The 27,412-nt window shown below is 52.5% G+C and overlaps 2 protein-coding genes across 5 annotated transcripts; one reads left to right on the top strand and one right to left on the bottom strand.

Moving 5' to 3' along the window:
* Nucleotides 1-1,917: 1,917 nt before the first annotated feature.
* On the top strand, nt 1,918-19,582 carry LOC122369729 (protein arginine N-methyltransferase 5-like). 4 transcript variants are annotated; one of them, XM_043344661.1, is made up of 13 exons: nt 1,918-1,951; nt 3,877-4,001; nt 4,554-4,672; nt 5,111-5,328; nt 6,026-6,295; nt 6,622-6,762; nt 7,342-7,494; nt 7,824-7,885; nt 8,557-8,679; nt 9,231-9,406; nt 9,797-10,000; nt 10,805-10,986; nt 18,457-19,582. In XM_043344661.1, the coding sequence occupies exons 2-13, from the start codon at nt 3,910-3,912 to the stop codon at nt 18,607-18,609; spliced, it is 1,893 nt and encodes a 630-aa protein (XP_043200596.1). In that variant the 5' UTR covers nt 1,918-1,951; nt 3,877-3,909; the 3' UTR covers nt 18,610-19,582. The 4 variants fall into 4 exon arrangements, with proteins under 4 accessions (XP_043200596.1, XP_043200598.1, XP_043200597.1 ...); XM_043344663.1 differs by having other exon boundaries at nt 1,949-2,141; XM_043344662.1 differs by lacking the exon at nt 1,918-1,951 and adding an exon at nt 2,034-2,171.
* On the bottom strand, nt 19,570-26,399 carry LOC122369728. Its single transcript, XM_043344660.1, has 11 exons — nt 26,257-26,399; nt 25,414-25,619; nt 24,957-25,100; nt 24,451-24,648; nt 24,105-24,207; nt 23,665-23,777; nt 23,179-23,332; nt 22,600-22,874; nt 21,859-22,060; nt 21,313-21,486; nt 19,570-20,995 (listed from the first exon to the last, which is right to left on the bottom strand). Exons 2-11 carry the CDS (start codon nt 25,534-25,536, stop codon nt 19,875-19,877), a joined length of 2,607 nt encoding a protein of 868 aa, XP_043200595.1. The 5' UTR covers nt 25,537-25,619; nt 26,257-26,399; the 3' UTR covers nt 19,570-19,874.
* Between the last annotated feature and the right edge of the window lie 1,013 nt (nt 26,400-27,412).

Here is a 27,412-nt window from a genome sequence, read left to right as displayed (position 1 = left end):
AAGCTCGTGCAAGGCTTGAGTCAAAAGTTATTGCAGAAAAACTGTTCCCGAAAAATCGTCTATTTTGGCAGTTTTTGCCCCCTGCAGGCAAAACCGTTGACGTTAGGTCAATTCTGAGAGAATTACTCAGAAAGGGCGTTAATAGGACTATCGAATGCGCTTTTCCGCGGCGCTGTAGCTCTATTGGTTCCCGAGTTATGGGTTGGCTTCTTGGAAATTGTCGACATTCGACCTGGAAATCGGCGAAATTTTGCCTTCAATGACCTCTGGTGACCTGACCTTTGACCTGACCAAAAAAGTGACCGAAGTGATTTCGTCATTATTTTTGGTGTTCTTTCGAACGCCGCCTTCCGCATATCGCTACGTGGCCCAGGAGCCGAGTTAGAGGGGGGGGGGGGGGTGTTCAACCCCCCCCCAACCTCCCCCAGCAGGGCGTGGAAATCCAGGACCCCCAGCCGGGCGCGGGTTAAAAAACAGACATTTGATCAACCGTCGAATCCAGTAGTTCTAAGCATAGGTAGGTGAAGACCCTCCCTTGCATTGTCCAAGATTGGTGAAGGATCCTTCACCAATCTGAAACTTTGGTGAAAGGTATCCTTCACCAAAGAGATACGTTGCTACACCTATGCTCCAACAGGAACGAAATGGCGCGGGGGGGTGGCAACCCCCCCCCCCCCATGTGCGTTCTAGGATGGGAAAATGGCATGTGCGGGCGAGGGTTAATGCATAAAAGCATCATCTGTGATCAAAATTAACATGAGCTTCGTGATCAGCACCCCGAAAAAAACTGTGAAACGATCCGTCTTTTTAAGAAGTTCTAGCAGGTCCTGATTTCCCCACTTTTGGGTCATTGACCTGAACATGGAAGGTCAACTAATGACCTACTAGGACCTTAAAATTGGGTACCTACCTATCATCGGCTTCCTCTCGTCACAGGCAGCACGTGGCTTTTTTTCCGCAAGCAGTAGCGAGTAGCGACGGAACACGTTCAATTAAGGGGCACTGCCGACTTTTGATCCCATTCTTTCCATGCAACGCCCATAGGGCTAATGTTAAAATGCCAAAATCAAGGGGGGCACGGTGCCCCGGTGCCCTCCCCGTTCCGCCGCCTATGTCCGCGAAGCTCTAAATCGATCAGGGGACAAACGGCTCGGGGTGGAGGGGGGGGGGGGGGCAACGGATCCCCTTTAACACGCTAACACGCTAGACGCTGGCAAAACACCAATCCGGGCGAGAGTTAATAAATTCTAGCAGGGCGTGATTTTCCAGACTTGGGTCATTGACATTGACCTGACCTGGAGGTTCAAATACCTAAGATAGCATTGACTTCTTTTTGTGACGGTCAACGGCCACAACGATGGTTTTCCCGCAAAGATCTTGCTCGATCAGGGGCCGACGGGCCGGGGGTGGGGGGTTGGGGGTGGACCCCGTTGCCGGTTGTATGACAGCGACTGGTAAAACGCCATTACGGACAAAAAGAGACAATGAAATGTGATCATATTTTGCTCAATTGATTTAAAAAAATCAAAGCAAGACGAGCACTGCATTCAAAAACGTACAAATAGATAGAATATCTAACATTCTTGCAAGCAAAATAACTGTTGACAATCACGCTAAGCTGTGGTAAAATCGAAAATTACATAATGTGATACGATAATGGGCGCGATTATGTATTTGGCTGTCAGTTCTCTTTGCCCTTCTTTCATTTTGTAGATTTGTGATGCGCAGCTGCGACATAACCTGCGCATGCGTACGGATGTGACAGCTGTTCAATAGCAGGCCTTTTTTAGATCTATTGGCAGGTTGCTAGGCATCAGCTTCAATAAAATTTATTACCGGCATTTCATTAGCGAGTAGCCAGGTAACTGGCGTTCTTTATCTGCTCCCTGCTCGCTTTCGAACAGATTCGATCGATATTGATTGTTCCACGCGGCGCGTCCCGCAGGACACGGTAATACTTAATAAATCAACGTCAAAATACTTATTCCAAGTTCCACCATGAAACCACCACTATATTACTTGCTTACAGACCCGTGCGCACAGTGCGCGCAGTTTTATCGTGACGTCAGAGGGTGCTTCCTCAGTGGCGCCCCCTGGCGGGGAACGCGTGCAAAAAGTCCAGCTCTTAGGCATGTCCGTAGGTAGGTGCCGTTGGAAAACTGATATTTGCGGTAAAATGCTTTTTCTTTGCTGAGTTGTGATTAATTACCTAAATGGCTCATAGAGTAATTTGATATTATCAGATCTGTAACACGGACTTAGCGTGAACATTTTTGTATCATAAATAATGCTTCATATAGCTGTCTGAACAGCCAATACAAATAGGTAACCGCCTAACCGGTTCAGGGTAGGTACCAATATATCGCAATAAATTGTTAATGTCCCAGTCATGAGTCAATATTATTGTTTATTAGTGATGAAAATTATATTATGCAGAGGGTCCCAGTGATAAGCCATATGCTTGTATTGATTTACCTGTTATTGACATTGTGGTAAGTCCGAGGGCCTGTTAGAGGGCTTGGTTTCTATTGCGCAAGTTAACCTGATTTTGTAAAATGGATTTTCTCAGTCATTTCATTTAGAGATCAGATGTGAGTGCGGTGAGTCGTACAGAGGAGAAAGTGGACATCCAAAATCAACTAGAATGAAGGAGCACATGTTGATGTTGATGTCTGATTTAAAACATGGTCGCACAGACATATTAGGAACAGGTCAACATGCCTACTAATGCAACAAAGCATTAAATCCAAGAGACGTAAAAGCATTGGCAGTTGAAAGAAACTGGAAGCGTAGGACAATCCGTGAGGCACTGGAGATTAAGGTGCACAATTCGTTAATGAATAGGGGGGTCGGAAATGTCACCATCACCATTTGGGACATTGTGTTGAGATAGGAACATGTGTGCGTTTGCCTGTTATAGTGTGCCTCGAAATGTGTTTCACCACAAATCATTTGTTCAGTTTTTCGTAAGCTAGATTTTAGAAGATCGTCATCACTGACCGGCGACGGCACGACATGAATATTTGTATTTTTTAGGACATGTTTTTGAGAAACATTTACTTCAAACCAGTGAACAAGGGTGATCAATAAAGCCAAAATATTTGGTTATATTATTTAGTTTTCCTCAGTGAAGCCTGTTTTGAAAACAATTAACTTTTGAGAGATCTATAGTTTTTTTCTTGCTAAAAATGATCAGAAAAATAGCAATGTTAATAAAAGTATTTTAAAAAGGTATTTTTATGTCATGGGAATAACAGTTTTTCATCTTTGGTAAAGGCTTAATAGCATTTGCAGTGAAATGACGAAGTTAGGTTCCACAAGCAAGCTGCTGTAGCATCTGCCAAAGGAAACCAATTACTAAGCTCTCATCAAGCAATCCTTTCTTTGTATTGACAAGGTATCCTTCCCTGTATCCTTTTTCCATCCTTAGTTGTAAGATCTCCTTGTTGTACAAGACATTGGTAAGACCCTACTTATGGGGACCTGATACGGGTCAATCAATCAAGCCGACCAAAAGTTGATTGAGCGAGTGCAGAGAAGAGCCACAAAACTTGTTTGGGACATCAAACACCTATAATACCAGGGGTGTCTCAAATGCCTGAACCTGCCATCCCTCTACTATCGAAGGAGAAGGGGTGACATGTTTGCCATATACCACATATTCAGTGGAGGTTTAGATGTCCAGCCTGAGAAATTCCTCACACTTGCCCCAGTAGTTGGTACTACCATCTCATTCAGACTCCATGTCATGTAGGCAGTACTTCATCTTCACATTGCAGAATTTCAAATGAAAGCCAAGCTGTTTGTGTGTTGACGTAAACAAAGTGGGTACCCTGACTCACAACCACTACCGCCCTTTTGTGTATGTCTCATCAGGTGTTTTGCCAGTGTGCGGACCAGCTGTGAGCGATGGCGCCGCGCCGGGACCGAGTCTCGTGCGGCCTGGACCTGGTGGCTGTGCCTGACGTGCCCGCCGGCATCTCCAGCGCCACGGAGGCAGGGTCAGTGACTGCATGGACACCTGACCGGCACCGGGCCCACACGGCTGACTGGGAACACGGCCGTAAGAGGGGGGGGGGGGGGCGAGTTCGGTTCCGCGCTCCGGTGGTGTGGGATAGGGGGCTTTGTTGTCGAATTCGCTTTCTGGTCTGGGAATGCTGTGCAAGGGTAGGGGACAAATAATACTCAAGCACTGGCATGCTACTTCAAATGTTTAAGGACCAGGTGTACTTTAGGGACTAAGGAGAGTTGAAGAGAGCTACCTCCACCTTTGTGGTTTTGTATTCATGCTTGATAAGTACCAGGCAGACCGCTTCCCTAAGCCTGATTTTCTCACTTTTTGATGTACCTTTCTATTCGATCTGATACTAGCCAAGTAAGGGGTAGTTTGTGTGCCTCTGTTTTACTCTGGCTAGTCTGGCTAGTGCTATTGTCGCCATTTAGCAGCTGTGCTCATGCTCGGCAATTTTTGCCAGGTACCACGTCTTAGTGTTCATGTTCTCGTTGATTTTCGCCAGGTACCAGCTGTGTTCACGTTCTCTAACGTTCGCCAGGTACCAGTTTGTGTTTATGCCGATCGTCCACCCGCGCTACCGTCGGGAGTTTGTCAGTGGTCGAGCCAAGGATCGGACCACTCCCTTCACACGCTCCGATATGGTGCTCAGCAACGCAGGTGAGCGAATGATGGAGTGGGTAAGTGAGTGGTTAAGTGAGTGCTAGTGTGCAAAAGTGCGAGTGAGTGAGTTTAAGTGAAAGTGAGTGTAAGATGTTTTACAGCAGTAGATGCAATTTATTGTATGGTCATTTTTTCCCGAACTTCGAATACGTGTGATAGATATCAAACTACTGTGTGTGTTTGGGGATAGGGGATATTCATTGTGTTTCTATTAACAAAAGCTTTGTTTTACTCTTACGAATGATTGCAGTGCATTACTGAATGATTCATGCATGGACCCGTGACAAACGCATGCTGGACATTGACTATATTACATACCTAGTCTATCCGGTCCAATCCAGTTCTACTTCTCCCTCAATCACTTGACATCTGCCGTGTTTGGAACTCGTGGCCCGCCGCCCGTAATGACACCCGCCCGCCTCCCGCTGCCCTCAGACTGGAACACGCTGGTGGTGGGTAAGCTGTCGCCGCACCTGGCGCTCGACTCGCCCTGCGACTCGGTGCGTCAGCAGGCTGAGGCCGCGCTGGCTGAGGAGCTGAACTTCGCCTCGCACCTGACACTGCCGGCGGTGACCCTGCGGCTGCACGGCGGTTCAAACGCCAACCTGGCGCGGCACCTCTACAGCCGCGTGGTCAGCAGCTGCTCCTACCAGGTGAGTAGGGACGGACGCGGCCGCGTGAAGAATGGGCAGCGGCACTGGGGAATCAGTGGCTGGGAGGGTCGACTTGTGAAGGCATTAATAGGTACATAGGAACTGCATAAATCCAGTGCAGAGTCGGATAGGTTTGGGATAGGGTTAGCTCGCAATCAACCAATGGTTTGGCCTATTTGCTTGACGGACCTGTGCCCTGGCGGCCGTCCTCCACTCTCAGCTCCTTCAGATCTGGGTGCAGTTTTTTCTGACACCCTGCCCGGGCCTATCCAGTGTCCATCAAATATGGGTTCAGGTGCCACCAGTACTCCATCCATGTCCTTCAGATCTGGATGCCACTAATATCCCAGTGGTAGGAACTACCACTTCAGAATAGCTAGGTTCAGGTGCGGCTAACACCCCCCCCCCCGGTCCCCCAGATATGGGTGCACGTACCGCAGCTAACACCCCCTCCCCCACCCCCCAGATCTGAGTGCAGGTGCCGCTGACACCCCCGCCCCCTTCCCCCAGATCTGGGTGCAGTTTCCGCTTACACCCGTTCACCCCCCCCCCCCCTACCTTCCCAGATCTGGGTGCAGATGCCGCTAACACCCCTCCCCCTTGTCCCCCAGATATGGGTTCAGGTGCCGCTAACACCCCTCCCGTCCCCAGATCTGGGTGCAGGCGCCGCTAACACCCCCCCCCCCTTATCCCCCAGATCTGGGTACAGGTGCCGCTGACCAGTCCGGCGGCGGCTCAGCGGCAGTACCGCAGCGACCTGCCGTCCGAGCCGGACTCGGCGCCAGAGGAGTTGGACGACCCGTGGCTCTGGTGGGACCGGCTGAGGAACGCCACCGGCACAGAGTCGCGGCTGGGCGTGTGTCTGCAGGTGGGAGCCGACCTGCCCGACGCCCGCCGGCTCGACCGCTGGATGGGCGAGCCGGTCAAGTGCGTGATGCTCTCCGCAGATGTGTTCATCAGCAACAAGGTGGGTGAACGGCGGAGTATATACATAGGGCCGGGTGTGTGATGCTATCCAGAAGGATTGGGAGCAGTCAAGCGTTCACTAACGTTTAGTACGTCATGTTGTGTTCGTTTTGTCATAGCAACGGTGCATCTTTCTGCAAGGTGTTTCGATGTGCCTGCGAATGAATATCCCCGCTCTAACGGCAAAAAGCGAAAACAGATAATACTTGTTCTAAAATTTCCTAGATCTTTCATTCCATTATATAGCAGTACGATTCTTCGTTTTCATGATGACGTTTTCCGGTTTCTCGCGTCCTGTGTCTGAGCCAGGTGTGCTCTGTTCCACAGAAGGGTTTCCCGGTGCTCACCCGCGCCCACCAGGAGCTCATGAAGAGCCTGATGCGGCTCAACTGCCAGTTTGTAGTGACGGGCGCCAACCGGCACCAGCACGTCAAACACTACTGGCAGTACCTCAACCACCTGTACCAGGTCAGTCACAGGGCCTGTACCCCATGTACCCAGTACCAGGTCAGTCAGAGGGTCTGTCTCTGGCCACTGGGGGCTTGTACACCTGTACTAGATCAGTCTGAGGGCATGTATAGTCGACTACAGAATGATGTTCCACTCTTCAAGTTCAGAAGCTATCAGTTGACCGGAGCGCTAATTTGTGCCGTTTATCGCGCAATTAAGCGTGCCGCTTGTGAGCATTGGGACAAAGTTATAATTCGTAAACTCAGCCCGTGTGATGCGGCACAGCCTACCACTCCAGGCAAATAATTGCCTGTGAAAAGTGGAACATCATTCTGTAGTCGACTATACCGCGGGTATGTACCGCCTGCACCAATCAATGAGGTTCTGTACCCTGTAGTCTGTGCCAGGTCAGTGAGGGTCTGTACCAAATGCTCATTGTTTGTTAAAGGCTGTAAACGCCTAACGCTCGCCTTCTGCCACACTATTGACACGCCCTGCCTCTCGGTGTCCCGTGTGTTGCCCGTCTGACCGACTCTCTATTGACAGGTGTTCCGCCCTCCCTCGTGCTGCCCCGTCTAACCTCTACTTCTGCGTCAGGTGTTTCTGGAGGAGTCCAACGATCCGCTGTCGGACTTTGCCATCGGGTACGAGGACTACTTACAGTGTCCGCTCCAGCCGCTGATGGACAACCTGGAGTCGCAGACCTACGAGATATTCGAAAAGTGTCCCGTCAAATACTCCCAGTACCAGGTAAAGCGGTGGCGCTGCTGGCTCGGGATCGGTTGGATTTTATAAGGAATGCGTGTTCTTACTCCTCTTATGAGTTATATTGTGTGTTTACGCTATACACCTTTTAGTGCTGTTGTTTTAGCATAGAGGAACAATCGTATGCTCACCATCTTTAAAAAATCTAAACTTAGCCTCAAATGTCGGGAACGTTCCTTCTTCATTTCGTAAATGTTCAGCTGTTGTTTTATGTTATATTAAATAGATGAGTTACCAATCTATTTAATATAACATAATCATATTTAACCCGTTTGCCGGCGCTGTTTCTGACGCCGTCCGTGGCTCTGTTCCAGCGCGCCATGTACCACGCGTTCCTGGACCGGGTACCCACTGAACGGAAGGACCAGGATACCATGTGAGTGCTGCTGGGCTCGGGACTAGAGAGCTAGAGAGCTGATGGTCGTCGGATGCGAAAATCGGCCGATGTTGAGTTACGAGGATGGGTCCTCGGTTGGTTTTACTGACCACTCCGGGACGAGTCAGTTACATATGTTGTAGGAATATCTACTCTTCCTGGCTTTGCTTAGCTCTACGGGCTCAAACTGGGCTCCAAAGTGATTAGTAACTAGGTGGCCGATGTTGTCCTTTTCCTGATTTGGCCCGACCTGATAATTGGCCCATTCACTGACTTTCCCAGTCTGGGCTTTGGCGTTCCCCAGCTCTTCTGCTGACCTGACCTATGTGTATGTACCCCTCTGCCCTCAGTCAGAGTTGTGGTGGTGGGGGGGGGGGGGGGGGGGGATCCTATCTGATCTGACCTGACCTATATTCTGTCTGTACCCCTCCCCTAGCGTTTTGATGGTGGTGGGCGTTGTACCTGACCTGACCTGACCTAACCTGACCTGACCTGACCTCTGACCCCCTCCCTCCCTCCTCAGCGTTGTAATGGTGGTGGGTGTCGTACCTGACCTCTGACCCCCTCTCCCCCTCAGCGTTGTGATGGTGGTGGGCGCCGCTGCTGACCTGACCTGACCTGACCTGACCTGACCTGACCTGACCTGACCTCTGACCTCCTCTCTCCCTCAGCGTTGTGATGGTGGTGGGCGCCGGCCGCGGCCCGCTGGTCAGGGCCGCCTTCCTGGCGGCCCGCCAGGCCGAGCGGCAGCTGCGAGTCTACGCCGTCGAGAAAAACCCCAACGCCGTCGTCACGTGAGTTCTGACACGCTGAGCTGAGTTGTTCTCAATGGTCTCAGTACAGGGGCTCTCGCTCTTTCCACAGGATTGTTTGTGGTACCTATAAATATCCTGTCATTAGTTGCCATTACAATTGTGAAGCTATAACAGATGGAATGTCTACCGTATCGTATTTAGTTGTCCTCTTTGATTTATTTTTAATTCAGGCGACTCCTCCGTCTGTTCTCTTCATGCTTTTATTTCGTCTGACCTCATGTGACCTCTGCTGACCCCGATGACCTCCTTTGGCTTCATATGACTCATCTGACCACCTACTGACCTCTGTGACAGACTGCGGACGGCGGTTGAGGAGGAGTGGGGCGACACAGTGGTGGTCGTCTCGTGTGACCCCTGCTGACCTCGTGTGACCTGTGTTGACCTCTGGTGGCCCCTACTAACCCCGCTCTGACAGATTGCGGACAGCGGTTGAGGAGGAGTGGGGTGGGTGACACGGTCGTCGTCGTCTCGTGTGACCTCCGCTGACCTCGTGTGACTCCTGCTGACCTCTGGTGCCCTCTCTCTGACAGACTGCGGACAGCGGTTGAGGAGGAGTGGGGCGACACAGTGGTGGTCGTCTCGTGTGATATGCGCGAGTGGCAGGCACCAGAGAAGGCCGACATCCTCGTCTCGGAGCTGCTCGGATCGTTCGGCGACAACGAGCTGTCGCCAGAGTGTCTGGACGGCGCGCAAAAGTACCTGAAAGGTGGGTGAAAGAAGAATGGTGGGCCTGGGATGCCGCCACCCGTGGGCTGGACTGAGTCAAAGGCTGCGAATGCTGACACAGGCAATGTGATTAGAACTCGTGGTCATCCAAAGGCTTGTGCCCTTTGGTGAAAGACATCACCGCTGCCTCGTTCCGGGAGCCGTAGACGGACAAGAAATTTGTAGTTATTTGTAGAAATTTAACTTGCTGCTTTGGCAGTCTCCTTATATACTATTGCTGAAGTAACAGGTGGCTAGAACAAGGCATCTTTCTTGCCTCTATTCATATACCTATGTATACAGAGGTCTATGCTCTATTCTAACCCTGCAGTCGTATAGGGAGTGTGTTTCAGCGCTGTACCTCACCGTATCTTTGTCTCCCTTCTCACAGACGACGGCATCAGCATACCGCAGAACTACACGTCGTTCCTGCACCCGGTGCAGTCGCCCAAGCTGTACAACGACGTGCGCAGCTGCCGCGAGAAGGACAAGCCGGCCGTCTCGCCGTTCGAGATGCCCTACGTGGTGTACCTGCAGAACGTGCTGCGCGTGGGCCAGCCGCAGCCACTCTTCCACTTCGAGCACCCCAACAGAGGTGGGTTCACACTTCACTCAGGCTCAGGGTCACCGGTCACTGGTCAGTGGTCAGGCGGAGGTCACTGTGTGGGTAGGGGTTACTGGAATACCGGCCTGCTCAATGGCCACTGGCCAGTCACTGTTTAGGTGAAAGCTGACATGCTCCTGCATATATCTCTTTAGGCCTCTTTATACAGAGGTCTATGGTTCCAGAAATATCCGTAACTATCAAAGGCATCGGCCTGCTTAACTCAGTCGGCAATGGGGGTAAAATATTCACTGCGCCAGTTCATGTGAATATCTTGTCCTGCCGGAGAAGGTATCTAACCCGGCCGTATCGGTGTATGGGGCGATGGACGGGTGGTGGCGCCAGAGGTCGATGTGGTGGCTCTATGTACGTACGATGGACGGTTGGTGGCGGCCTCTGTGGCAGCAGTGAGACCGCCACTGCGGTACTGACACTGACAATGAAAATAAACAACAGTGGCAGTGACAGTTATGGTGACAGTCCTGACTGTGGCAGTTGAAGACTGACGCTGATATGGTGACAGGGAATCTGAATGGCTGGCTGTGAATTGCGATAGTAGGACCCTCCGCTGCGTCGCGGCTCACATATTAGATGCAGATGGACGAGAGTTGTTTATTACTATGCGTTGCAACTCTACATCCATCATATTGGTATTGTCTTACTCAGCATATGATAGCATAGCATCATAGCAGCATCATATCATAGCAGCGTCGCTGGCTACGTTACTATGCTCCAATGCTCCAAACCATTTTCCAAATGCCTATCTCCACCCCGGCCTGTCTTCCGCGTCCACAGACGAGGTGATCAACAACAGCCGCTTCAAGACACTGACATTCGCGGCCGATCAGGACTGCACGGTGCACGGGTTCGGCGGCTACTTCGAGTCGGTGCTGTACAAGGACACCATGATCAGCATCCACCCGCACACACACTCGCCCGGCATGTTCAGCTGGTTCCCCATCTTCTTCCCCATCAGGGTGAGTCATCCGCTGCCACCGGCCAGATCCGCTGCTGGGTGCCCTGGGTCGCCAGAGTTGTGATCGTGTTGTCTTGTGTTGTGTTGTGTAAAACAACACAACAGTTGTGTTGTGTTTTGTTGTGATGGCCGCTGGGTTTTCTCTTCTTCCTCCCCTCCCCATCAGGAAGAGTGTGCACTACGCAGCTGCCTTTTGCGCTGCTTTGCCTCTTCATATAGATGAGTTTGCTGACGGCCGGACGTGGGTTGACCTGGTTCCGTCAGAAGTGTAAATGTAAATGGCTGATGCTTTTTTCGTGGTAAAGGGTCTACTGGTGTTATTGGTTGCTTCGTTCCTTTTCTTTACGGCGAGGCCCATGGGCTGTCTTATCTCCCAGCCTAGCTCGCGGTGTCATCACCAATCGTCCTGCGTTGCCGAACTGTGTCCCGCCGGCTGCCACTGTTCTGTGTTCCGTCGCCCGTCTCTGCTCTGTTTGGGGACCGCCGCCCATCTCTGTCCCGTCTCTGCTGTGTTTGGGGACCGCCGCCCATCTCTGTCCCGTCTCTGCTGTGTTTGGGGACCGCCGCCCATCTCTGTCTCGTCTCTGCTGTGTTTGGGGACCGCCGCCCATCTCTGTCCCGTCTCTGCTGTGTTTGGGGACCGCCGCCCATCTCTGTCCCGTCTCTGCTGTGTTTGGGGACCGCCGCCCATCTCTGTCCCGTCTCTGCTGTGTTTGGGGACCGCCGCTGCCCATCCCTGCTCTGTTTTGGGGACCGCCGCCCGTCAGCTGTGTCCCGCCGCCCGTTTCTGCTCTGTCTGTGTCCCGCCGATCTCTGCTCTGTTTGGGGACCGGTGGCGCGCCGTGCGTTACCGGTGACGTGACCAGACTGCCGGCGACGACTGCCGCCCCTCTGCTCCGGATGGGCAGAGATTAATGAGCGCGTTTGTTGACGCACGTGCCCAGTGTGCCGTACCGCCGCCTGATGTCAGCTTTTAGGGGGGGGGGGGGAGACATCGGAAATCGGCCGGCTAGGATTGTCAGAAAGGGGAGCAAGGAGGTATCATACCCAGTACGAGATTATGAGAGGGTCAACTGATGAATGCCGTTACTTAATTTGAATCTCGTTGTTGACTTGGCTAGGTAGCATCTGAAAGCTGATTCATTCAACAGTTTTATGTAGTGTACGGACAGAGCCATACATCGTGGAAAGAAAAATATCAAAGAGTAGTCCGAATTGGCCAGTCACACTTTTGAGAGACGTTTATCTCTGTAGCCACAGATCCTAACAACCATCGGTATTCTGCATCAGCCAATCATATAACCTCTACCAGGCGTGTGCCACCGACACGTCTAATTGTTGACAATAGCGCATTTTGAGTGTCTTGGTACTGTCTTCAGAAGTGTCATCTTCACATAAATTTTGTGACGGTTCGTTCAATTCTATCCAAATGTTGAATCTTTATGTAGGTACGTTCACATTGTATTGTAGGCTATTTCATAATTGTTCAAAGGAGTGACGCTTCAACAAGTTATTGCATCCTGGTGATTCAAGTGTGTCGATTGCTCAGAGCATATCCGCTTCCGTCCCCGTCTAAGAAGATGGCGATCGTGATTTCCTGCTCACGGAAAATGCGCTGTTCAGAGAATATTACCGCCTGTCCTACAACTTTCTCCACGGCTCTGCGTTGTTCTCTGCTCCGATTATTTTTGCTGAGCTGCGTGCTTTTTCTGTCTCCTGAATACCTGCGGTTCGGTGGTTAATTGCGAATTGCCAATATAGTTGTAACTTGTAAAGCTTTCTTTTATATCAATTAACTCGTAATTTTTCGTAATCCGACCAAGTAATATCTTCCATAGATATGCTAGCAATAGCTTGGCTGCCTTGTGGCTACATGTGTTGAAGTTCACAACTTTGTTTTTGTCAAAGCTGCTAAGTGTGTACCCATGCTCTTTGTATCAGTTTGTATCTGAGCGTCCCGCATGCCGCTGCATTCTTGATATGGTTTCTCCGGCTGAGTCGCACCATGGAATCAGTGAACACATCACTTTTGCAGAGCTCAATGGAGCGGTGCTGATGACCGCGCTGAGGCTGCCCACTTGCACCCAACACTCAACGGCCTCTGACTGTTCTCTCCAGAGCTGGATTTATTTCGAATGTGATGGTCAGAGGGCAAAAATCCGCCGGCCAACTTTTGCAATGTCACGCTCAAGTTGGGCCTAATGACGGTGGCTGCCCGCATTTCGTTCCCCAAAGCACAACACTCCATATTTCGCCCGTCTCACAGCGGACCGCGAGAGCCGACCGCAAAAAGGCGCCTTCAATCCAGCCGGGGCCTGCAGCGAGCCATACTAGCGCGGTCGTTTGGTCCAAGCTGGGCGGCTCCAAAGCGCGAGTCTTCAGCGGGGAATGTTCATGCCTATTAGAGCTGTTAATCTGGAGCATATTCTTTACCGATATCAAATAGGTCAATCTGGTGTTTGAGCCTGGTATTTGGGTAAATCGTCGGCACATCAAATATTTAGTCACATTCCTTAGTTTTTACTTAGTCCCGTCCTTAGTTTTCGGTGACTTTTATATGCAATAAAGATGGTAATCCTTTTCTTCCATTTGGGTCTCGGTTGGTAGGCATCAGTTTCAGTCATATAGTTTGGTTTCCCAGTACACTGACACTGACATCACCTATCCTGTAGCGCGTTCGGTATCCCGTTCGGCGAGACCTGTACCTGTACGACGAACCCGTCTGCCGTCGGTAAGCTATAGTCCGGATTGAGGTCGCTGCTCGCTCGGTGCCTGGGTTTCTGCCACGGCCGGAAACGGTGATCGGGTGTCCGGTTATCGCGAGGAATGCGCGTGTCGGGCTGCCTCCTAGAATTTGTGAGAAACAATGCATTACTCATTGCTAGTTTGTGATACCAATAGGCTTGCTTTGCCTCGGAGACTAGCTATCTATGCCTGGGTGTATGTGATTAGGGAGTGGAGTGGTATAACAGCGGTCTTTTCTTTCTGTTCATTTTCTTTACAGTAATTATACTAATATTTTTTGTCACAAAGACCCGCTTCCTTCGAAAGAGACCTCCCCAAACCATTTTTAATAACATTTTATTGCTCGAAGTGCCTCAAACTTGGATCAAACTCAGATACCCTTGTACATATATGAGCACCTACTATTCTTCAGGTTTTTGTTGACTAGTCTAGTTAAGCTCCTCAAAAAGAAGAAAAAACTGGAAGTCCGTCTCGCGAACTTCCCCTACGGCCTTGATCTCTCCTAATAAGAGCTCTCTTATTATCGCCCTTTGAAGTGCGAGAAAATTTTCTTGCTAGTAAACCAGATGGTGATTCGATCTATCACGATCTATCTATCTGACCGGGGCTGCGGAGTCGGAGTCGGAGTCGGTCGGAGTCGACAGCTCTGACCGGAGTCGGAATCGGAGTCGGAGTCACCGAAAATCCATCGCCTCCGCAGCCCTGTCTAACGATCTATCACGAAACCTTTTGGGTGACATCAAACGTCATGCCGTCTGATCGGTAATGTTTCTTCAGATTTACCAGAATGCATTTGTTGTGCAAAGCTCAGGTAAATATTATCGGTAAAATTTTGGGCAATTTTCTTTTCGGAACTATCTGCCGATCAAGGCAGATGTTTTGATTAATCCGTGTACGATTGATATACCTCCTGATAATTGAAGAAGTCAGAGCTTGAGTAAACGTGGCTATAATGTTTCAAGATACGCGATAGTCTCGCTTTTTTTGCCCGAAATTGTTTAGTTACAGGCAATGTTTTGCTTTTGCTCCTTTTGCTTTGTAATGTTATCGCTACCCTGTGCGGTAACTAATATTCTGCAAGCTGGCGAAATCTATTTCGCTCCGCTTATGTCGTCTCGCTAAACTTATTACAAGGGAAAAGTGAAATGATAATTAAAGGGCACCTCACTTCCCGATGCGACTGCCTTTTTGTAGCAATTACAGTTGTCACCCATTCAATTGTCACCCATCACCCATCAATTGTCACCCATCAATTGTCACCCATTATCATATACGCCAATTAGGATTTTCACGTGGCACAAACTGCACTTTTCTATATTCCTAGAATTTGCATCGCATCTGGATCACTGATGCATGCCTCCCGCTTCACCTGGCAATATTTCTGTGGGACTGAGTCGACCTCTAGTCCCGCTCTCCCGTGTGGCCGGAACTGGGTGAGACGCTGGCCGGACCGGCCCCGTCTGACCTGCCCCCCCCCCCCCTGACTGTAGAACTCGGCCGTGCGGGGAGCGTGGGGCTCCGCGGACCGGCCGAACGGGTAGAACCGGTGCGCGGAGAAACACAGAGGCCCGCGCTCCGCGCTGGGTGCCGTGCGCCGGGCGGAGAATAGCGGGGTCAGCCGCTGAACTGAGAGGGGGGTCTGCCGGGGGGGGGGGGGGGGTCATGTAACAGGGATACTGAGTCGTGGAAAGGGAGAGCAGGTAATGCGTCAGCATCCGGCTCGACTTGTACAAATATACTTTCTTCTAATTAAATCAACCTACCTCCTCTATTATTTTTATCTATGTTTTGCGTAGACGTTAAACCGCGCCCCACTGGCGGGGGAGGGGGGGGGGCTATTCATAGCCCCCTCTCGTTTTTCTGCAATATCCTCTAAATCCCTGGACGTATCAACACGAAACTTGCGCTACCTTCGGCTGCATCAATTTGACACCTTGTGTTCAAATAAAAACTTTGTGGCTACCAAAGGTCGGCCAGATATGACGTCAGATATCAAAATCGGCCGAATATGACGTCAGAGTGACGTCACGTTCGGCCGATTTTGATGCAAATCATTGAACTACGACAATCGCTCTCAAGAGCTCAGTTGATAAGCCAGAGCTAATTTCTTTGCATGAGAGGACTCAGAATACACAGGAATATCAAACTGCTCTCTCTCAGATTTTCAAAATTTTGAATATTTTAAAAATAATTGAATATAAACTTAAATTTTTTTTGAAATTTTTACGAATAAGTTTTTAATTTTTCGAGAAAAAAAAACAGAATACATGTGATAGAACACATACATGTGATCTATTTTGGGAAGTTTTTGGCCGATATCTTAAAAGATAACCAAGTTTTACGCTTTGTAGTTCATAATTTTACCATTAGAAAAAATCACATCCATTTTTCAGTACGTTTTCGATGTCGTACACCAAAATAAATAGCACCATCGTGTTTCTGAGCTCAAACTGCATCTGCTTACTGCTAGACACATTTTTGTTGCAAAATTTCAACCTCAAAATTTTAATTTTTTGTCATTGAAGTGACCCGACCTCAGCTATATTTAGCTGAAAATGGCCTCAAATGACACATATTACACGGATTTCGAAATGTATGACCTAAATGGACCATAGGTAACACATGCGTCTCGTGACCGAAGCATGATATATATTTTCCGTGACCTAGGATGGCGTGGCTTTGACCCGAAAAAAGTACAAGTTTGGTGCCCTCAGGGTATCTAAAGCATCTATTCAAGAGTGTGTAAACCAAAAATGAGCCTGATCTGACTTATTAGCCGGTGGCCAGAGCCGAAATTGTGAACAAGCCAAAACGTTGATACTTTTTACTTTGACCTCACCTGTGACGTCATCGGTGACTTCGAGGTCAAGGAAATTAGGTTTCGTGCGACAGTTTTTTGGAGCTATCAGACGCTGTTTGAATTTTGACTATCGGCCTAGTAGTTTAGGAGTTAGGAGGAGCTATGGATAGCCCCTGCCCCCCCCCCCCCCCACCACCACCAGTTGGGCGCGTTGCAATACATACCCCAGTGGGGCGCGTGTTGAATGCGTCATTTGTGTGCAAATGTGACCTCACAACATGCGGGAAGATGCTATTGAACTATAATACAGTATTCCGTTTTATAGAACTTCGGTAAACAATTAAATCGCTGATTCAGTATTTATTTTCGTCCTATTTAGCTGATAAATTGACCTTTTCACCATTAACAAACAACGAAAAACAAACAACTCTGCTTACTATTGAATTTTGCAGATCAATAATATTGAAACTGGTTTTGAAATGAGAGAGGAATGAAAAGCTGCCAAATTTATCCCAAACACCCTGTATACGTTGTCGCTAATTTGTCTACGATGCGCGGATACTGTCTCGTATCAGAAAAGGATGAGTGTTCTCGAGATAGCTCGGACAGCTCTTCTAATGTATGTAATTCTCGCTGTTCACGCTGAATGCGCTTAATCCTCTCAGCATCTACCCAGTGCCTGCGCCACGGCTACCGGCTGGATGTGATTACCCAACACCCACGCGCGCACGAGCTCTGCCCAAACGGCTCGGTTCCGGCGCCACGCGCGCACGCGCGCACGCGCTGCGGTCTGCGCCAGCTCAGCGCGGTCTCTGGCGGGACCGCGCGGGACCACACGGGACCGGTGGTCTCTGTGTGACCCGGGTCACAGAACTGGAACCAGCTCGACCCGGTGTGGCCGGTCCGGGTCGCGGTGTGGCCGCTCCCGCCACCGGTGTATGCAGGAATGCCCAGCCGCCATCTGACTGGAAAGTGGAGATATGTTGTGGAGAGATTCGGGCCTCGCACGGCTACTGGTTATGTGACTTGTCACATGGAGTCGTTATCTATGAGCCGTTAGCATTTTGGTGTGCATGAAATGACAGCAGAACTTTTGCTGTGTTCTGCTGTCCATGCAATATAATCTTCATTTAGTTTATCGCCGAGTTATTGCGAATGGTATTTGCTCCCAAAAGCAATGCAGGTTTGCTCACGAAAGATCAGAGGTCACGAAAGGCTCTGACGGTTCGGACCACAGCTTGGCGTTTACGGAAGCGCTTTCGAGGCTTTCTGGTTTGCAGATTTTTAAAAGAAAGCTCAAATAAGTTCTGTGCATCGCTATCTGGAGATAACGAACCTGGGAAACACGAACTAGTTTCCCAAGTAAGCAACCTTCTGCACCATTTTGTCACTGAAAGAGTCGTTTATTATTTGAACTTACCTTTGACGCTACGGGTGGCACCAAGGATAAATATTGGTTTGTTCCGTCGGCCGTCGCCCCTGTGTTCTTAGTATTGATTCTGTAATTTGTACTCCTTTCCCCGGGATTGACATATTCTCTTCGTCCTCTCCTCATCCGGGACTGACGCTGTCTGACCCTGTAGAAGTGTCATTTGGCTGACTTGTCTGGGTTGTTCTCTGGGTTTGAGCCAGCACCCTGTCGCCTGTGTTCGTGGGACTGACGTTATCTATGTGTCCCTAAGTGACAACCGTTTCTATATGTCTATCGGACTGACTTCTTCTTGCCCCTGTCTCGGTTTCACCTTGGGAACCCAGTCGCCCCGCCTTGGACTGCAGGTTGGACTGGACTCCTTGGACTGCCCTGCTCCCCTGCCCCTGGGACTGACGTCGCCAGTCTCAGGGGCAGTCCCAGTCGGCAACTGGCAATCTCATCACTTAGGGACTTGCCTCTATGTCTCGTTTGACCCCCATCTCCCCCTGTTCCAGGAGCCGATGGAGGTGAAGCAGGGTGAGCGTGTCCAGGTGAGTTTCTGGCGGCTCTCCAATGCGCGGAACGTGTGGTACGAGTGGTCCGTAAACGCACCGCGCACCCTGCCCATCCACAACCCCAACGGGCGCTCCTACACCATCGGACTGTGAGTCAGTCGCCAGGGTCGCCAGGGCTACCACCAGCGGGTTGCCAGTCGCCAGCCGCCAGGGTCGCCATTCGCCAGTCGCCACGGTTACCACCAGCGGGTCGCGAGTCGCTAAACGTCAATCGTCAGTCACTGGTAGTCAGTCGCTAGCTTCCGGCTGGTAACCGCCAGTGTCCAGTCACCAAGAAATCAGTCGCCATTTACCAGTCGTCCGTCTCAAAGTACCACCAACGGGTTACCAGTCCTTCGCTGCCAAGCATCAGGATCGCGAGTTGCCAGGGCTGCCTAACACCAGGTTCATCGCACAAGCGTCGCCAAGAGTCGCTGGCTGCAAGCAACTCTTTGGTGCCACTGTCAGTCTCCTGGGCTGCTGGCCTCAGCTGCACAAGAAGCTGACCTTAATACACAGTCTCGGGTCTAGTTCACGGGTGTTCTATCATCGATGGGAGATGCTGGTGTGTACCGACTGCCGACCTAGTGGGACGCGCGATTCGTCCTTTGTGTGTCTGTGATTAGAACTTTGGCCGGTGGATGCGAGTGGATGTTGTGATGTGAACTGCAGTGCGTCAAGAGTTCGCTTATTGCGGCTTTGGAGCTGACGCGGTAAGAGAATGGATAGATCGGTTGCTGGTTCGTTCTGGGGAGTGACTGGAGTGAGCGGCTGTGCGAACTGGAAATTGTTTGGGCTGTGTAGTGTGTACTGATGCGGCGTGGAGACTGGCTGGTGTGTGCTGTTGCGATCCGACTCGAATCGGAAATCAAAACTGGTGTGATCAGCGGCTCGGCGCTGGCAGGTACCCGTCGGAGGTAAGCGTTGGCTGCTGTGCCGCTGTATATATCGATATGTACCGGTATGTACCGATGTGTACTGGTTGGAACTGGTTCGCGCCGGTTCACAGACGGACGCGCCCCATTGCTACGCTGCTGCCATGCTCATCCTGAACCCCAAGGGAAATACAGTAAACTGTTTTTGTTTTGTTCGTTATATATTTATGCACATAGTCAAGAAGAGCCCAACCACTGAGCCAAGAGACAATCATTCACGCTCACAACAATCTCACATAATAAATATTTTTCTGCCCTCGTTAGGCTATAAATTAACAACAGATAACACGTTAGACATGAGCTGCACTTCCCGTTGGCTCAGCGCTCCTCTCCATTGTGGAGACTGATGCTGCTGTCCGACGGGGACCACATTTCCATGTTGCAGTTAAAACCAGCTGGCCAGCGTTCGGTGCTCCCTCACGGGAGGTATCATCACCGGCCAGTCTAGAGCACGAGGCCGGCGGCCAGGCTGAGTCCGAGCAGCGCGGGGGGCACCACCATGGCGGCGCGGAGCACCTGGCCGGCCACGCTCGAGTCCTCCTGCTCGGTGCCGTCGGCGCCCACGGGCACGGCGCCGGCCTGCTGGGGCTGGTCCGACTGGCCGCTCAGCCAGGACGGCAGGTACTGGGAGATGCCGCCCTCCTCGCCGCCGGCCGCGTCTGTCTGCTGCGCGCTGGAGGTCAGCCACGAGGGCAGCAGGCTGCTGACGCCGTCAATGCCGGCCTGCTGCTGCTGCTGCGTCTGGTGGCCGGTGATGGACTGCAGGAGCGCCGGCAGCTGGTCGTCGTTGGCCACCGACTCGGGCTGCGCCAGAGTCTGAGCGTCTCCGCCGATCACCGTGACAGGAACGCCCGCCTGGCCGGCAATCGTGACAGGCACGCCATTCTGACCAGCGATAGCGACGGGCACTCCCGCCTGGCCAGCAATGGTGACTGGCACACCGGTCTGGCCGGCGACAGCGACAGGCACTCCGTTCTGGCCAGCGACTGTGACCACGGGCTGCTGCACGACGACGCCGCTGCTGGTGGGCCGGCCGGCCAGACTGTTGTAGAGCTCGGCCAGGGCCATCTGCTGCTCGCTGGTGTAGTGCTGGCCCGACTGTCCGGAGGCAGCCTGCTGCACCGCCGCCATCACCGCCTGCCGGTACGCCTCAGCCGCCTGCTGGTGAGCCACGCGGTCTGCCTCACTGTCGGTGGGTGGTGGTGGCAGGTGGGCCATCACGCCGTGAGCGGGGTGCGCCGCCACCGGGACGGCAACCGGAGCCGGGGCCGGGGCCGGAGCAGGGGCCGGAGCCGGAGCCGGGGCAGGAGCAGGGGCCGGAGCGGCCACCGGAGCGGGAGCGGCCGCCGGCACCTGGGCCTGCACCCGGACCGGGCGCTGGGCGGGCGCCGGTACCGCCGCGTGCACCGGGCCCTCGGCCTCAGCAGCGTTGAGCGTCTGGCTGACGCGCGAGTCGGTGTGGGTGGAGCCGGTGGAGGTCATCGTGATCCGACTGTCGGAGGGCACCTGCAGCTCCCGGTAGCGGCGCAGGTACGGAATCACCACGTCGTTCTTCAGCGAGAGGCCTGCAATGGAGATATAGGACGTCAGCGGATGGGCGGAGGGGCCGTCACAGTTTCCAGCTTCATGTTGAACTGAAATACTTATCACGATGCAAGAAACTACGATTACGAAGGCGATGAAGTCGACTTCATGACAGTACGAAGATTCAAATCAAACTTCAAACACAAATTACGAATCGCTCTCAAAGCATAGTGATATGCAAATTGAATCTCAACGCTTTTCAAAAGTCTGATGGTTCTGTTACGCATTATGACATTTTGAGACCCTTCTTTTCCTCCACCGTTTCGTTCTCCTATCGTCTCCTCTCGCCAATACTGACCGGTATCGCGAACGTCCTGGAACACGGACGGCTTGCTGTTGGCGCCCGTCACGAAGCTCAGCGTGTAGGGCATGTCGCTGTGTGGCTCGCGCAGTCCGCTGGGCACACAGGTGCTGCACTCGATCAGCAGGTTGGAGACCGCGTGCGTCTTGGGGTCCACGTTCATGGTGACGCCTGCGGGTGGAGGGCCGGTCAGTGAGTGGAGGGGTGGAGGTGGATGTCACAGAGAAGGGTGGGCTCTTTGGCAGGTGAGCCCCCCAGTCAGGTAAAAGATCAAATGTTTGTCTGTGAACTGCTGCGCAATATACTGTCGGCAGACTTTGAGATCGTCACCATTTGACAATCGGTAAGTGGTTTGTTAGGAGCATCGATAAGCTTAGCGTGAGCCCACCATTGTTGATGCTTCTTTTATATCAATTACCTACTGGCGAAACGTGAGGGACTGACATCTGTTTTCCACCATCCCATGTATCCCGGTGCACCTTTTCAACGCTTCTCCAACCCTCCGCGACCTTTTCTCCCGTCCGTCTCGGTTTCTCCACTCACCGGAGGCGTGCAGGAACTCTGTGTTGCTCATGGTGGCCTGCATGAAGAGCTGCATCAGCTGGGTGGTGCCGCGCAGACGGCCCATGTAGACGGTGGCGTCGTCCATCAGCGAGGTGGCGACGTCCGACTCGCGGATGTCGCCGGACCAGGAGCCGCTGAACACGCCGCTGCCCACGACGGCAGCGTTGATCCGGCCTCCCAGCTGGAACAGGGGGTCATCGTCAGTCTCCTGGCCTTCAATTGGCTCAGCGGCGATCGGTCTGTGTAATGAGGCGACGAATATGTATTTATTGGTCGTGAGTTCCTGACGTGGAATGACGTTTGACAGAGGTTAATTACTGACGTTGAAGAACGTGATGCCCAGGTGATGGATATCTGTCACTACTGACGTACAGGGAAGTGACGCTGAGGTGGTGGATGCCTATCGCTACTGACGTGTGGCTGATGTGACGCGGAAACGGTGACCCACTGAGCTACCGGTTTGCACAGCTGGGCCGGTTTGTGGGAATCGGGTGGCGCGCAGTGCACACACCAGTTCCTGCACGAGCGGTCAGATTTTCCGGACTGCGGGATTAGTGTCATCTGATGAATTCCGCTACAACCGGCTCTTAGGAATGGCGCTTTCTCAACTCCAGCGCCGTTACAAAATCGTTCCACTTTTCATCTGATTAAACAAGATTTGAAGCATTCCTAAAGCATTCCTCGTTCCTCGTCTCCCGTCATAGTCTCCCCGGCACTCACCCTCCATTTGATGGCGTCAGCGATCAGCTTTCCCATGGCACACTCCTTGTCCTGGCAGTCGCTGCCCAGGCCGGATATGACGCCAGTCGAGGTGGCCAGGACCTCGCCGCTGGGCGCTGCCACGGGCGGGCGCGGCCGGAACGGCGCGGCGGCGGCGGACGGCGCAGATGCCGGCTCCTCGCTCTCGATCTTGTTGTCGGCGGAGCTGTGGCCAATGACCTCGTTGTCCTCGGGACGCAGACGCAGGATCTCGGCAGTCTCACGGTCCAGAGTGTCTGTGGAGACGGGGATGGGGTCAGTGGGAGGTATGGTACCCTGGGGCCCCGCTAGTGAAATGTAGGCTTTCGCTTGTACTTGAGTGATAAGGCGACGCCGTGCCATCAGTGTACGCCGGTGGTAAGGTGAATTGCATCAGGAAACACATTTGAAACATTTTTTTTATGTCTTCTGATGTTTACTCAAACAACAATTCATGCTCACACATGAAAAGCCTTTAACGCCCAACATTTGAAAGCATTCATGAAAAGGCAAGCCGCCACCGTGGAGACCGGTGCGCCGGTACGAGAGATGTCCACTCACCGGCAGTGCCCTGCTTGACGGCCTTGTACAGTCCGACGCCGCGCTTCATCTCGCCGCGCGCGTTGAACAACAGCCGAGTGACGCCGATGGTGTTACCGGTGCGGGTCGGGATCTCCATCAGGGGTATCTCACGCGGCCGGCCAGCGCTGGTCACCTGAGGGCGAGAGGAGAGGCACGCGGTTAGCTGAGAGACAATAACTCTTCGCCTTTTTTAACTTCACTCCCTTCACTGACTGTTTACTTCTTCTTCAAGAGCCCACCGAAACCAATCCGTTGTCCGGTCCAGACTACGCAGTGACGTTACTAAACTCTCGAGCTGTCACTACAAAGTGCATTCACTTTGGTCGCCAAAAGTGCTGATGCTTATTCACTCAATGCTATGTCCCCGAAGCCCACGTGTTCCTCCACTCGCGTCACCAAACACTGTACCATGTCCTCGATATCGCTCACTTCCCTTCCCGACGCCCTGATTGGGTAGGTACTGACCATCTGGGGGAAGTCGGCTCCGGGCACCTCGGTTGGCGCAGAAACCACCACATCTACTGTGGGCACCAGCTTGGCCAGCTCCATGTTGGCCGCGTGGCCGGCGTTACCCATAGCTGCGGACGGACGGACAGGTCAGGTCAATGGGAACGGGCAGGGAGTGGCACACCGCGAGCGAGACGTGAGGGTGACAAGCGGTTATCGATTAGTTAAAGAAAAGGCTGTGGCCATTCATGGCAATGCCCTCCATGACAGCGTTCGCCTCGCATCCTTTTCACTTTCCACCGTTAACCTCTCTGGTTCGTATCGCGTCCACCTTACTACGTATTTATAAAGACAGCCATGATGTTCGCATATCCAACAGCAGTGACCTCTGACCAGCCCCAGCCGGTCAGTGACCTGACCCACCACGGGTCTCCACGCCGCTTCGTGGGGGGACTCACCGATGATGATGTCGGTGCCCTGGTCCTGCAGCCGGCTGGCCTCGGCGCGAACGGCCATCACCTCGGAGCCGATGTGCGAGTCGTCGTCCTCCCGGAGCAGCACCTGGAGGGGAGGGAGAGGAGGTCAGGAGTGTTGAAGAGTGTCCGGGAGTCCATGAGTGACCGAGAACGTCTCTGGCAAGTCTCCGGGAGCGCCCAATTCCAAAATGTACAATATTTTATAAGTAACGATAACATCAAAACTCGTCAATTACCAAGCACACATCACACCACTCTTAAACGCTCACCATTCTTCCGCAACCCTCTTCATTTCTATACATCTCAACACTCTGCTGTCGGCACTCACGTTCAGGTACGGTGAGACGAATCCGATGACGGCGACGCTGTAGTCGCCGAAGCGGGTCACCACGGACTTGGAGACGAGGTCGCCCAGCCGGGTCGAGTTGAGGTTGGCGGCCACAAACTTCTCCCCGGAGGCGGTGAGGCGGGCCAGGAGGCCGCCGTCGCCCTCGAGACCCTCGTCAAAGTCGCTCAGGGACAGGGCCTGTGGAAGGGACAGGCCGTGTGATGGATGCGCCGAGGAAGAGTGGCATAAAAAGTGTGTTATGTAAGAAAAAAACATAAGTTAGCTAACGAACACTAATCCAACGAACTCCATCAAGCGCATTCCAGATCAATCCCAAGGCCAAACAAAAGCCTAAAAGTGAAGTGATTCTCAAGTATTGAAACCGACACGTCTTGGAAGTGACACGTGACCCATGTAGTCTCATTGCTGCCCGTGTCTGCCTGGGGGCGAGTTCTGTGTACCAATGCCACCCTGCGCTGTGCCCTGATCGCGACGCGTTCACTGACCGTGGCGTCGGGCGACACGGCGGAGTAGGCGGCCGCGTCCCGTCGGGACAGCGTGGCGCCGCCCGTGTTGAGCAGGAGGACGTTACCGCCGCCCTGCGCCTCCACCAGCTCCACTGTGCGCCGCACGCGACTCATGTAGTACTCCTGTGGGGCGACCCGTCACTGTCAGTCAGTTGTCGGGGAGGGAGAATGGTTGGGATGAGGTGACCACAGTCCTTGACCACGCTGCTCCAACAGCATCGCTGTGCTGGGATTTCATCGGAAAAGAAGCCGAGAAAGAGAACAAATTGACGCTACTCCTTTGATGTTATTATAATATGTCTCAGTTATCAATATTAGTCGTACTCGTGTCACCCTGCACCGACAGCGGGTCCTCTCATGAGCTGAGAGTTTTCAGCCTGCAGGAACAAACACACCTGCAGCGTCTTGCGTTAAAGCGCAGCGCTGCGGTACTCACCCGTTCGGCGGGGTTGATGGGCGGGTTGTACTGGACGATGGTAAGCTCGAACGGGCCCTGGCCCTGGGCGTCGGCCGTCACCAGCGCGGCCAGCACCGCCACCGACACCGTCCACAGAGACATGGCGCCTGAACCGACGGCAGAGCAGCTCTCGAAGTACGGGCTCGGGTCGATTCACTGCGCTCGCGGCTCAGCAGGTACGGCAGCTACGGCAGCGGAGAGAACACAGCGGGTTACGGGGGGAGCTGGGAGCACTGTGTCTCCAGGCATGGGAGACCATGTACCGTCACTTTGTGTTCTTGGTCTCTACGTGTTAACGTAAAGCTCCCTCAAGCGCTGAAGTGATTGCATGCTACCGTTCGATTACTGCTGTTTGCGATTCGCTATACGTTTATGACTGTTTACGTTCCTGATAGCCAAAGAACATGCACGCAATAGGTGCATTTGATTCGTGTGCGATTCGAACATCTGGCAATTTATGGTGACAGATATGGCGGAGATACATCTAATGCACCGTCGTTCTATTTGAAGCTGCTGAACTTAGATCAGGTACTTGGGCATCAAGTCCCTTTAGTGAAACTGCGAAAATAAGAAAACTTGGCCGCCGATTTCAGGAATGATCATACCTATGTCTGATCACGCTTTTCGTAAATATTTTCCAAAACCTCATTACTAGCCTGCACTTAGAATTATCAGCAGCTTGAACGTCTCAAGTCACTGATCAGGTACCCTCCCAATTCGGAAGTTCACATCACTGCTCTTCTTTATGCTCCGTCACTGTGCGAGTCTCTGTGAACTCCGGCCTCCCGCCGCGCGGCGGAGAGGTGAGGTACCTCAGCTCACCTGCTCGTCTCAATCCGAGGAGAATGCCTCCTCTGGACCACTCTCTGGCCACTGCCACCGTTCAACTGACCTCTCCTGCTGCCGGGCACACCAGCTCAGCTCCGCAGCTCCTCCGGAACACCGGCGCCAAAGTCGTCGGACCGGCCGCGCAGCTTTCGCAGGTCGCACGCGGACGGATACGGCAGGTTAGTGGGTCGGCACCGCGCGGAACCGGCGCCTCATCCCCGGCGGACGGAACGGACGGGACGGCACGGCCAGCCGGCCCTGCCACACGGCCAGCCGGCGCTGCCACCTTGTCTGGAATGCGGCGGCGAACAGAGCCGCGACGGCGGCGAGGTGTTCGGGCCCGCGGTGACTCTGGGGGACATCATTTGAGCTGCTGGGGTATACCTTCTGCTTGAACATCGCACAGTGGCACGGTGTTTCGTTATCACTGAACATTACTGTTAGTAGTTTGTGATGTGCCCCCTGAGTCAGGTCGAGGTCGGGGTCTTATGAACTTCCGCCGCTTCGACCCATTTGACAAAACACTATAAAAAGCGGAAAATATCTAAGGAACATGAAAATAGAAAACGTGCCCAAAAATCCTTCATCTAAACCGGCAGCTGAAACGAAAAGACTTATAAAGCACTCGTCAGCCAGTTAGTTGCCTGACAAAGCCGACAAATGAATCAAACGCGCGATACCCTCAGGAAACTGGAAAGCTGAGCCGAGCCCAATGGTCTCCCCAAAACACATAGGCCAGTCCGCAGACGTATGTTCCCCTCAGCCAGGGGCGGCGGATTCGGGGGGGGGGGGCAGGGGGGGGCAGCTGCCCCCCTGGCAAACTCGTGGGGGGGGCAAAAGTATCTTTTTGCCCCCCCATAATTTGTGAAAAATTTTAGACAAGAAACATATACCTGATTAGTGATTATTCTGTTCGATCATCTGAAGAAGTAACCAGATGCCCATATACTTTATCATACGTTGCCTTTCATGACAAGTGTTCGCGTTCAATTGAACTTTTCCTCTCTTCAACCTAGTTTTGGAGGCATTATAAGCGTCAACGTGACGCGGCGGCAACCCAGGCCTTCAGTGACCGCTTACAGGGGCGACGGACACGGAGCGGCAGAGGAGGCATCGTTCCCTAAGAAACTTCGGGAGGAGGGACAAACGT

This window comes from Amphibalanus amphitrite, unplaced genomic scaffold (genome assembly GCF_019059575.1).
Source record: "Amphibalanus amphitrite isolate SeventyFive unplaced genomic scaffold, NRLGWU_Aamphi_draft 001066F_arrow, whole genome shotgun sequence".
Taxonomy (NCBI): Eukaryota; Metazoa; Arthropoda; class Thecostraca; order Balanomorpha; family Balanidae; genus Amphibalanus; species Amphibalanus amphitrite.
Note: the sequence above shows the minus strand (reverse complement) of the source record. Positions and strands in the feature narration are given on the sequence as shown.

What these genes read in the sequence shown, in the direction of transcription:
- LOC122369729 (XM_043344661.1), top strand. Translation starts at nt 3,910, where the DNA reads ATGGCGCCGCGCCGGGACCGAGTCTCGTGCGGCCTGGACCTGGTGGCT. An exon ending in TCCAGCGCCACGGAGGCAGG is followed by an intron (nt 4,002 to 4,553) that starts GTCAGTGACTGC and finishes AACGTTCGCCAG; the next exon opens with GTACCAGTTTGTGTTTATGC. An exon ending in CGGAAGGACCAGGATACCAT is followed by an intron (nt 7,886 to 8,556) that starts GTGAGTGCTGCT and finishes TCTCTCCCTCAG; the next exon opens with CGTTGTGATGGTGGTGGGCG.
- LOC122369728 (XM_043344660.1), bottom strand. Translation starts at nt 25,536, where the DNA reads ATGTCTCTGTGGACGGTGTCGGTGGCGGTGCTGGCCGCGCTGGTGACG. An exon ending in AGAGTTCCTGCACGCCTCCG is followed by an intron (nt 21,487 to 21,858) that starts GTGAGTGGAGAA and finishes CTCCACCCGCAG; the next exon opens with GCGTCACCATGAACGTGGAC. An exon ending in CCAGGACGTTCGCGATACCG is followed by an intron (nt 20,996 to 21,312) that starts GTCAGTATTGGC and finishes TCTCCATTGCAG; the next exon opens with GCCTCTCGCTGAAGAACGAC.